Source organism: Coptis chinensis, chromosome 4 (genome assembly GCF_015680905.1).
Source record: "Coptis chinensis isolate HL-2020 chromosome 4, ASM1568090v1, whole genome shotgun sequence".
NCBI lineage: Eukaryota > Viridiplantae > Streptophyta > Magnoliopsida > Ranunculales > Ranunculaceae > Coptis > Coptis chinensis.
In genome coordinates, this window is record NC_141459.1 from 56,337,893 (window position 1) to 56,349,481 (window position 11,589).

At 36.9% G+C, this 11,589-nt stretch overlaps 2 protein-coding genes across 2 annotated transcripts; one reads left to right on the forward strand and one right to left on the reverse strand.

Annotated features, from left to right (window-relative positions):
- Positions 1 to 534: 534 nt before the first annotated feature.
- Positions 535 to 8,175, reverse strand: LOC147504088 (condensin complex subunit 2-like). The gene is given in 13 exon segments (XM_086557183.1): positions 535 to 1,014; positions 1,304 to 1,414; positions 2,947 to 3,080; positions 4,647 to 4,677; positions 4,769 to 4,948; positions 4,950 to 5,026; positions 5,491 to 5,635; positions 5,731 to 6,023; positions 6,120 to 6,320; positions 6,404 to 6,464; positions 6,536 to 6,606; positions 7,579 to 7,696; positions 7,773 to 8,175. Coding segments are annotated over 13 exon segments (1,968 nt in total). The 5' UTR covers positions 8,124 to 8,175; the 3' UTR covers positions 535 to 819.
- A 687-nt stretch (positions 8,176 to 8,862) lies between these two features.
- Positions 8,863 to 11,224, forward strand: LOC147504089 (uncharacterized). The gene is made up of 4 exons (XM_086605061.1): positions 8,863 to 9,063; positions 9,266 to 9,584; positions 10,170 to 10,808; positions 10,893 to 11,224. Exons 1-4 carry the CDS (start codon positions 8,863 to 8,865, stop codon positions 11,222 to 11,224), a joined length of 1,491 nt encoding a protein of 496 aa, XP_086461187.1.
- The last annotated feature ends 365 nt before the right edge of the window (positions 11,225 to 11,589 follow it).

Below are 11,589 nucleotides of genomic sequence, written 5' to 3' on the forward strand. Positions count from 1 at the left end.
GACAGATGCCCTCAATCTAGTATATGCTTGGCCTCAGAGTTTATGAATGAAATGAATGGTAAACGATTTGGTGGGTCTGTGGCTCTGAAGTTAGATATAACACAAGCCTATGACACCATGAATTGAGAGTTCTTGTTCCAGGTCATGTCTCGGCTAGGTTTTTCTGAGTTGTGGATTAATTGGGTCAGAATCATAGTCAAATCTGCTTACATCTCCATACTCCTTAATCCTTAATGGTGGACCTGTTGGTTTTTTCAAAATGAAAAGAGGCCTCAAGCAGGGTGACCCCTTTTCACCTCTTCTCTTTGCGATTGCTGAGGATACTCTCAGTAGAGCATTACATTACTTGACAAAGCTTAACTAGTTTTTGAAGATAACAGAAAATGTCATAGTTTGCAAATAACCAAACATTAAGATATTCTTCTATTGGTGGATCGGAATTCGGAAGTACTATATTATCTAACAGCCTAAGGATTCCTGAAAAATACAAATCATATATGAACTATACAAGTTCAACTAATTAGACCCATTACATTTCTGATACTGCATGCACTTCTTATAAAAAGGGAAGAATCTCGAGATATATATATATCACAAATGTGAATAATATATTGGTTAGTTGACAATGCTCGAGTACAATCAAAGAAACCCCTACCTTTCTCATCAGACAAACACATACATAATTTTACAGAACAAAAACTTGAAAAACGGTCAAGGCCACAAACAAGGAGAAGTGAGCTACCTCTCCAATCTAGATACATGGATGAGTAATACACAAAAAGGCTTGATCAATACTGCTTTTTAAAATTACTCCAATATTCAAGTAAGACGGGGGAGTCCTATCTGGAGATCATCCAAGTTGGCACAACCACAAATGCTCAGTCCATGCTCATTGGCCAGATGCAAGAGGCAAATGAAACAGAGATGAGGAGAGATGTCTTCACGTGCAGCTGCTCCGCAGTCATTGGGAAAGCTAGCTAGGACATGTTTAAAAGACACTTCCTCATCATTCCCCTGCGTCAAAAGTACAGACAAAAATAGGAAATCAGTTGATGAGGATGACAAGCGTGAAAATCACTCTTCATGACAAACGTAAATCGTGTTCAGAGAGAGCAAAAGCCACTGCAAATGCTAATTTTGACAATCCATGAATTCTGTGCCAGTAAAAGCAAGGTGGAAACTCGGAAGGTATAAAATGACAACATACAAGCACGTCCTTTCAGTGCTTCAGCTCGAAAATATAAATACACATAACAGTACAAGTAACGCATAAACAACAGGTGTACAGAAATGATTTTCTTACCAATTCAGGCACGTTAGCAGCCTTTTGCATGTGATTCCAAAGAGTTCCCTTCAGTGCATGAACATCAACTTGTTTGGAGGTTTTATCATACCGAACCTCGATCCTATTCACCTGTAAAGTTAAGGATAAACCATTAAAATCATGTAGCCAACATTTTCCATTCTTTTGTTGAGAATGAAGATGAAAATTGTCAATCGACAAAGCAGGGGAAATTATGCATCAACAAATCTCAAATGCCCACATGGCTATAAAAAGAAATTTAATGTCCATGAAAGTTAGATGTATGTCAAAGTTTAAATCCAATCTTAACTGCAACCTGACGTTTACCATATGTAAGGGGTACCCTCTCTCAAGAACTTTTTCAAAAATAATGCAAATTTAAGTACAGCCATGAGAAATACAACAGTTGCAATAAGAGTAAGGTTTTACTTCCAATGTTTATCCCTAGAAGAAAAAGAAAGTTTCCCTTTTAATTGCAAATTGCAATACTGCAAAGTTTCAGTGAAGGCGGAAATCACTGAAGCACTAATCTGTGCAACAGCGGATGCTATCTTAGTCGAAAAATGAAGAACAAATCTCAACATCCAAATTTTGTAGTTCAGAAGTTGACGGACATGAGAATGTACTTACAAGCTACTTTAAATCAGGTACCTGACACCATCAGACAGAGAGTGCTACTCGACAGGTTAGGTGTGGAGTGTGGACACTAACTACAAGCCTTTCACAACAACACAATGTACTTGGTCAAGACATGAAGATGTGGAAATCACTCAGAACCCAGATGGTGCTGATGCAGCACAAAGAAATGGATATGGAGGCATCTTGCAGACTCAGAAGTGGGACAGTCATTAGGGCTTTTGCAGGCAGTTCAACAAAGAAGTCAGTTATCTAGCAGGAACTGAAAGCCGTAGATGAGGGAAGTAATGAAAGATTATAATGGGTATCAAAAAGATTAAATTCTGTTCAGATTCACTCAAAGCAGTCAATATCTTTGTAGGGAAAGAGGAGGCACATTGGAAATGCTTGAACCTTGTAGCATCCATAAAGCTACGAATGACCAATTATGAAATGTGTGAAGTAATTTATACCTATGAGGAATGAAATAAGGCAGAGACTATTTTGTCAAAAGTTGTAGTTTTCCTTCCGATTTTGTAATTAACTTTGTACATCCACTAGACAAAGAACTATCTACTATTGTAGAGGAGGATGCAAGTGGGAAAATGTACAAAAGATTTCACTACGCATACAGGTATGCAAGTATGTATCGTAGTTTATATCTATCAAATAAAAAAGAGCACTCAATTTCTATATACAAAACTCAACCGCTATCATGAGTACACGTGGCTACCAATAAAGATAAAAACTTTATCAGCTTATCCTTTTCTTAAATGAGTACTAACTATCAAATCAACCGAGTCCAAATCAGGATTAGTCGGCGAATTGGCCGAGGTATCAGATTTAATCATGGATTTTGAGCTCGAATTTAGACTGGAGATTAGTTGGGATAGCAGGTGGCTAGGTAAAGGCTACTGGGAAATTAATCAGGGCTTCAACGCCAACTTAATGCATATGACTTCCTTACACACAAGCACTTTGTTACTGAACATAGGAACGCAACTACAGCAAACAAATTTTGTACAAACCTGCCGAGGTTGAGAGACAAGAGGGATCGAGTCTTCGGCATCACTATAGACATTTCCATCATCAAACTGGCCACTAAAAGCATTTTCTTCGTCCCACGATGGCATTGTTCCATAATCAGTTCCACCTGTATGATCTGAAGAAATCGATACATAAAAAATTATGCAAGTACTAAAGAACAAAAACGTAAAAATCTAATGAACAAAAGGAATAAAAGGATTGGCATATATTAAAAAATAATAACATTTAAGGAAGGAGGAACATGTTTCCAAAATGTAAAGATCAAAACACTATGACAAAAATGATATCCTAGGATTCCAAACAATGAGAAAACCTAAACTATCGGACCAAAGAGCTTATGCTTAGATACATTTTCAAAAACATTGAATGCAACACATCTCGCTCCTGTTTTGCAGATGATGTGTTGCACTATGACATGTCACAAAAATTTAGTAAATACTATTTTGAGCCAATTGGGACTGTGCATAAGTCACTGGTCAGCGTACAAGAACAACATAACTACATTACTTATAACCAAGAAATATTAGGCTGAAGTACAATAACTAGCAGATATTCTCTGAACTAGCATATCATGCATCAGTCACTGGTCATCGTACAAGACCAACAGAACTACCTTACTTATAAGCAAGAAATATTATGTTCAAGTACAATAACTAGCAGATATTCTCTGAACTAGCATATCAGCCTGTACTCCTTTCAAATATCTTGGTGTTCCTTTGGTTGCCCTCAGACTTGGGCCTAGAGATTGCCAAGATAGAAAAAAACAAACAGGATAACAGGAAGGAAGTCCAGTTGGTGTAAAAACCCACCTCATACCACGTTTTTGAATTCAACTATATTTGGTGGCTAAACTCTCCGCCTTTTGTTTGGAAAACTCATGGATATACTTACTATCATGAGTCTAAGAGGGAGTGTTAGTAGATATAGATTGTACATGTTGGTCTTTATGTTTTTGCATTCAATAGAGTTGTCAAAATTCACCATTCCTAAAGAGATTAAAGGATGTCCAAGTTTCATAGTGGATGACATTAATGAAAATGGGGGGATGAGGGTGTTAGTCTACATACTCCAACAAAATATCTTCATCTGAGAAGTAAAAAACTAAAAATAGATTCAATTTGTATTCTATCTTCTATATTTAGTGTCAAGTGTCAACTCTAAAAGCCTATTGTGTTCTCATCTTAAAGTTCATCAAATACTGTGGAAACCTAGACTGAAATCGACTCCACGAAAATGAAAGGTGACAGGTTGGTTGCCACGTCACACAAATCTTCCTTGCTCTTGATATCATCTTCAAAAGACTCACAAACACAAGACAAGTAAAAGCATGCAGAAGTGAATTCGCACCACCCTAGGCCATTCCATTTAATTACTATATTGGTGATATAGTTTGTGGATCAAAGACCAATAGTGTTGGTGAGGATGATCCAATTAACACAAATAGAAGAACAGTTAGACAAAAAAAAATTGACGGCTTCTCTTCTTAACTAGACCAGATGCCAAAGTAAGAATGGCTGACAGAACATCTATTTAAGAGCTTCCTAGAGTCAAGTACTAATTTAAAGTAGACAACAATACACAATTAATTTAAGACATGAAAAAACCCAAATAGTCACTATTTCATAAATCCTACAGTACCAATAAAACAACAAAAGTAATCTTGAGGATGCACCAGCATTACCTGAGGGTTTTCTTGCTCTTTTCCCAAGACACTGCAAATAAAACAGATACCCATTATTAAAATAAACAATACAAAGGCATCCCACAAAGGTTCTTGATATAAAATTTTCAACAAAGTATTACCAGAGTATTAGGAAGAAGAAACAACTTCACAAGATTTTCTGGTTGATAATGGCAATCTTCGGGAAGTGTGGTTTTACAAGGCACTCGATTTGCAGGTAGCAATAATGACTTCAGATTTTTCGGTGGGGCAAAGATGTCAGGCATTTCTTTCTCCAAACAATTTGTGAAATTTAGATCAGGGTTCAACCTGCTTTCTGCAATTTGGTTTCTTAGCTCTTACTGTTGATCCACTTTCAGTTACAGTGTTTCCTTCAGGACCTTCAAATGACAGAAAATATAAATCACTAGAAGTAAATAATTATATATTGACATACTTGAACATGCATACAGATATCCATATATGTTCACCCAGTCACATAAGTATGGAGGTGTGTACTGGTTAGTATGACACCTCTTTTTCCACACATCCCTTTTGGCACTCGCTAACAGGATCGACATGGACACGAGTTACAAGTTTACTAGTTGTTAGTTATCATCCTCAACAATTCTATACACACAGTGGAAAATTGTGAGTAAAAGGGACTGTCCACAACAAGCGCGACTTTCCAATTTGACATTCTCTTCTGACAAGCTTAAAAATGTTTGCACAAACTGATACAGAAGGATGATCATCACTATGAGATCATCTTCCAAAAGAAGTAGAACTTTCCTCTCTAGAACACATGGAAGGATTAAAAAAACGGAAAAATCAGCCCATCAACAATTTATGCTTAGATACATACCTTTAACCTTGCGAAACTTCCAATGATCAGGACCAGCCCAGGCATTTGTGTTTGAACTAAAGCCCAAGCCTAGAAATAGGAATTCCGCTACATTTTCAGAGTTATCAGCAATCTCAGGTTCATGAAATGCATGGGAATAATTCTCCTGAAAATGTAAACTTGTATATATAATTCATGAAAGGCGATTGCTATTTTTGATAAGAAAATTTGATGATAAAAATACTTAAACATGCAACTTACCTCTTGATGATTCGGAAAAACAGGTTCTCCATAGTTAGAGCTTTCATCAACCACACTTGACTGATCATCTTGATCAAGGCCCGAGTCCCCAAAATTGTCAAATGCATCAGCATTACCATCTGAATTAGCATGGTTTTGATTGGCTGCATCATCTTGTCCTCTTTCTCTCTGGTCAATGCAAAATGTATTCAATGGCCTTCTGTTATCTTCATCAAACTGATTAATTATACTCCTGAGAGTCGGTGATATCTCATCCTTTGCACGGACATTGATAACCATCTGCTCAATGTAATCTGTATACAGGGGAGGGAATAAGAGGGCAGGTGAAGTGTTTTTAACATTTCTGTGTATGCCAATGCAAATGTCAGAAAATATTGAGGGCAACACACCTTTCGCAAAAGATACATCAATCTTATCTGATGTATCACTTTGACCATCCCAGTACATACTCTTCCCTGGTACTTCAAACGAATCAAAAACTACGCGGCAACCACCATATACTCCAAGGTTATTCAAGAGGAGACCCTTGGCACCACCTTCGTCAAATTGTGCAGATGTTTGATGATACAAAGGATCTACTACAAATGCAACTAGGGCACAAAAGAAACAAACCGTTTTACCATTTATACTTTAATCACTGCAAAAAGGAAATAAAAGTATAAGTTTATATTACCATCAAACTTCTTTACATTAAGAGCCTCGAAAGAAGACTCCAAAGTTGATAAAGGTGACATCTGCAAATGGTGTATCCTGTTAGCTAGAAGTCTCATGTATCAACATCTTCACAGCTTAAAGAAGTACCAACCTTCCTGTCGACATCCTTCTTAGAATGTCCTTCGCCTTGTCCGCTCCTTTGATCACCGTCCAGGATATTTTCTGTGGATAATATAAAGATCAGGTACCTCAGGAATATGAACTAGGAAATAACTCATGCACAATATGCCAATACTTTAAGAGGTGTCTTTATGGATGGTGTTAGTCATCATTGCAAAATAACTAATATTAGAGACTCCTAAGGCCTGGATTAGTTACCAGAGTGGCACAGTTAAGAAACCATGTTTTTGGAGTTGTTACAAGTTTTAGATGGGCTTCCAAAGTTAACATGGAATTTTTAAATGTCAATCCAGGATATGAGATGTTCTAGATTTTTGGCTTGGATCAAACACAATTCAATGATGTCAAGATTAGAGTTTGAGCGTAATTTCTTCTCTGTTTAAATCTATGTCCTCTATTTTTAGGTCTCACCTAAATAAAACTTGGAGGTTTGCAACAGTCATAAACAGATGTATGCTTCCTGGAGTTCCTTGGAAAGACTATTAAGCTTTATGAGATTACATTATACTTATTTTCTCTCGAGTCCCATCTATTGAAATTTCAATAATGCACTAAGCAAAATTGTCAAACCACATAAAAACTCCTTCAAAAAGAAGAGTATACCTTTAATCATGTCTTGTGGTGCTTGTTTGTTTCTCACTGCTCGGTTTATAAACTGTTGTTTCTCATTTCATTTGTTTGATATACATGAGGTCTTTCAGCATCGTCAAAGGTTCATATTGTCCAGTTGCACTTTGATCCTTAGCTTGTTAAGAATTTTTATTCTTTCAGTCATGGCAATTGGCAAGTTCTGATTGGGAATAGTTGCAAAAGCATTGTGTTCCAAAGGGAAGCCAGTGGGCAATCAATTTTACGAGTAAAACTTTCTGGAAAAACAAGCATTCTACAATTGGCTAAGTGAGGATTTAAGTCAGTATCCCTCTAGTTATTTTAAAATCATTTTTCTCTCCTAAGTATAAAAGCAAAGGAGGCTTCTTTATAGTCAACCATATTAAACAACAACAACAATCATACCTTGTACATCATCTCGCCCAGCCCGATTAATCCCACCAAGAACCTTATACGCTTCTGAATGCACCGAATCAACTCTCGAAGCATATATCTTAACACCAGCCTCCAATGTACAACTTGCCTACACACAAAAACAAAACAAAACAATCAAAAAAAGAACCAACATTTAATAAAAAAAAAAAACTTGAGTGGGGCACCTTTTGGAAATTAGTTTCTACGTCATTATCATCTTGAGTATCAATTCTAATAATCTCACACATATGATCAATCAACCTTAACTCCCAAGTATTCTTCTGATTAATCTTATTCTCACTTGCTAATTTAATACAGTTTGTGAAAAGTTCAGTAATTTGCTCTTTACTGAAACATAAAGGGTCGGATTGAGATTGGAGTGGGGGAGGAGAAACGACAAGAATGGATTTGCGACGAATGGCTGCTGCACGTGCTGCACGCGCACGTGCACGTTCGAGTTGATCGTTGTTTGAGAATAATAATGGACTCGTTGGTCCTCCTCCTCGTGTTGGGGTGGTTTTTTGGGTTTCTGTCATTGCTTTTGATTTTGAGGTGTGGTCTCGTTTTTTTAAGAGAGAGAAGAGGAAACGATTTTGAGTTTTTCCTCTTTTTTCCCTCCTGAAAAATTGAATATGAGAAGCTTTTCGGGTTGGGCTTGCGAGTTGGAGGCCCAATTTAACAGACAATGGATTAAATCCATCAACAGTAGACTGTTATATCACCAATTCACCATCTAGACCAGCTTTAGCAAGAAATGGGGCTCTAGCCCCTTGGGTTGAATCCGGATTAGTGTAAACCCCTTCATATCGGCCTATACCACATAACCTCCCTATTTATCGGTTCATATCACAAAAACTCCCTGCTTTCCAATATCAGCGAAATTCCAGTCCGATTTCTATTTCCTATTTTATTTTATTACCTTTTTTAGCCTTCTTCCATATTCATCATAAGTTCTACCCAGGAGAACACCGATTCATCTGCTTGGACAACGATTTGACATCTTTTGTTTCTCAATTGAGAAAAACACCGATTCATCTGCTTGACGAAAACACGATTCTCAATTGACGAAAGAAGGTTAGATGCTGAAAAGATTCACCTCTTTTCCATCTTCTTTGCGATGAATTTCTAAGTTAAATTGCTTGGATAACATGATTTGGCCATGAAAATTTAAAAGTTAAATTGCTGAACATACTGTTTCGGTGGTGATATTGACTATGTAAAATACATTTACATATGTTCATCAATTTGATTTTGTTGTTTTTTGCAAATGCAGACATGGATGGGATTGCTATTTTTGCTATTATGTACGAGACGCAAATTATGAGTGTCCGTGTCGGGACTAACAGTATGATTTCTGATTTGAAGTGTACGATTTCTAAAAAGTGGCCAGACCTTACTCCATTATCTATAGAACTATCTTTTGTAAGGGATTCAAAGCGTATTGTGATAGATACTGACTCGGAGCTTCAATCCCTTGTTTGCTTCAATTTGGTTAAAAGTCTTGATACATTTTTATAACAAGATCGTCAAGAGAATTTTTGCTTTTGTGTGATTGGGGTTCTAGTTCCAAAGTCTCTCTTCTAGTTCTTGTACTTCTAGTTCTTCTATAATCTTACGCTACATACGATGAAAAATATGTTAATGTCGCTTCTTTGCCTATTTTGGTGGTGTGGGACAGAAATTTCTGGCAGTCTTTGCCAATTTTCGTGTTGAGCTTTTACGTCATTGTCTTGTTAATAATTACAGAGTTCTTATTAAGAAGAATGATCCTGATAGAGTCACGGCTGAGTGTTATTTGAAGACTGAAATCGGATGTCTATGGAGAGTTCACGCATCCAAGAAGTATAAGATGCCGAAGTTCTTTGAAATAAAGACAATGGAAGCAAAGCACACATGTGGAGCTGGATTCACTGATGTTAACAATCCCCCAGTGAATAGTAAACTTGTAAAGAGTATTGTTTTAGATATGGTGAGAGACAAGCCTTTGATTAAGTCAGGTGAAATCATTGACTATTTTCTTAAGGGTATATGGTGTGAACTTGAATTATTACTTTGCGCATACCCGGCATAGATCTTGCATTGAAGGAGATACATGGGGACTATGCTTCATCTTATCATCAGTTATATTGGTATGTTGGAAAATTTGAAAGAAACCAATCTAGGAAGTCATGTTGTTTTGGAAAAGGAATCAACAATGGGAAAGTTCAAGAGATTATTTGTTGCATTTGGTGCTTGTATTCACGGCTTTAACTTCGTAGATCCTATGCTTTGTTTGGATGGAACTTTTCATTGAAAACAAAATACAAAGGGTGTGTCTTGTCACTCTTGCCAAAAATGCAAATGGGGGTATGTCTTTTTGAGTTTGTGAATTTTTACATAGTAGTTCATAGTAGTTTGTAAAACTGAACAAACATAAACAATAAAAATTTACGTTCACATCAGATGTTTAGCCTATGCATTTTAATATTTACATAATAATTTAGCATATGAAAATTTATTTTTATATATATGAGTTAAGTTTTCATAATGAGTATGGTATGCATAAAACCAAATCGCGTAATTGATGTTTATTTGTGTTCCAGGTATTTTTCCAGTAGCTATGGCGGTTGTACTTTCTAAAACTGATGATAATTGGGATTGGTTCTTGGAGCAACTTAGGTTGGTGGTCTCCAAAGATCGTAGGCTAACTTTTATATCTGACAGAAACCATGGTCTACTCGTGGGTGTCCCTCGCGTTTTTCCTGATTCTCATCATGGTTATTGTTTGTGGGACCTTAAAAATAATCTTAATTCAGTTATGCCCAGCAACCATTGCTTCCGCTTGCATACCCTTAATCTTTTTTCAGACCTTGCCTATGCTGGGACGCACCATGAGTTTGAGAAAGTGATGGCTGTTTTTCGAGATGTTTGCGGCAGTCAAGTGAAAACATTTTTGTCCACCATAGGTTATGAGCATTGGTGTAATGCTTATTTTCAAGGAAATAGATATGGCGATATGTGTTCCAATATTGCGGAAAGCTTCAACTCTTGGGTCCTACTAGAATGGCACTTGCCTATCACTGCAATGGTGGACAAGATCCGTGGAAAAATTATGAAAATGATGTCTGATCGGCGGGAGTTAGCTAGGAGCTGGACTACTATCTTATGTCCATCTATGGAAACTTTATTGGCTGAGAGGATTGAGGTGGGGAGAAGTTGGGTGGTTCTCAAGTCAAAGGAGGGTATTTTTTAGGTGCGTGCTACTCATACTCACTTGGTTGACTTGAATAGAAGTCACTGCTATTGTAATTGGTGGAGAATCGAAGGATTCCCTTGTGCACACGCACTGCGCTCCATTTTGGCTGATGGATTGAATGTGTATACCTACTGTGATAAATTCTTCTATTCTCAGACATTCCGTGATAGTTATTCAAGAGCTATAGTACCTGTGGAGAACAGTAAATTGCCTGCTAAGATACCAAGTGTGCCTGATTTGCTACCTCCGGATCTGAAAAAGAAGATGGGGAGACCAAACAAGAAACGGAAACATAACACGGGTGCTACAAGAGGTAGGAAGAAGAACAAGGGCCCTTGCTATGGCCATCGCAACCCAAGAGTGGGCTCCACTCCTACAACATGCTCTGTACCGGTTCAATGAATTTTTCATCTATTCTTTGATGTTGCTCGTATATGAAAAACAAGATGTCAATGAACTTGTTGGATTTTATATGTTATGTTTTTTAGTTGGAGAATGAAAAGATAGTTTTACATAGTAACTTTTGGGGATGAAATTAACCTGACACCTAACAACTTTATGTAAATGTACTTTTACATAGTCATTATATATGTAAATATATATTTACATAATACCTTTTGGGATTGAAAAGTTCCAGAGAGACCAAATATATGTAAATCTAGATTTACATAGTCATTATATATGTAAATCTATATTTACATAGACACTAAAGCTTTGCTTTGCAATTTAGTAGATGTTTGAGCTAGCTTTACTATCCAATTTAGTAG

Coding starts and splice junctions, on each gene's coding strand:
- LOC147504089 (XM_086605061.1), top strand. CDS start 8,863: ATGGATGGGATTGCTATTTTTGCTATTATGTACGAGACGCAAATTATG. Junction 9,064..9,265: donor ACTCGGAGCTTCAATCCCTT/GTTTGCTTCAAT, acceptor GGTGTGGGACAG/AAATTTCTGGCAGTCTTTGC. Junction 9,585..10,169: donor CAAGCCTTTGATTAAGTCAG/GTGAAATCATTG, acceptor TTTGTGTTCCAG/GTATTTTTCCAGTAGCTATG.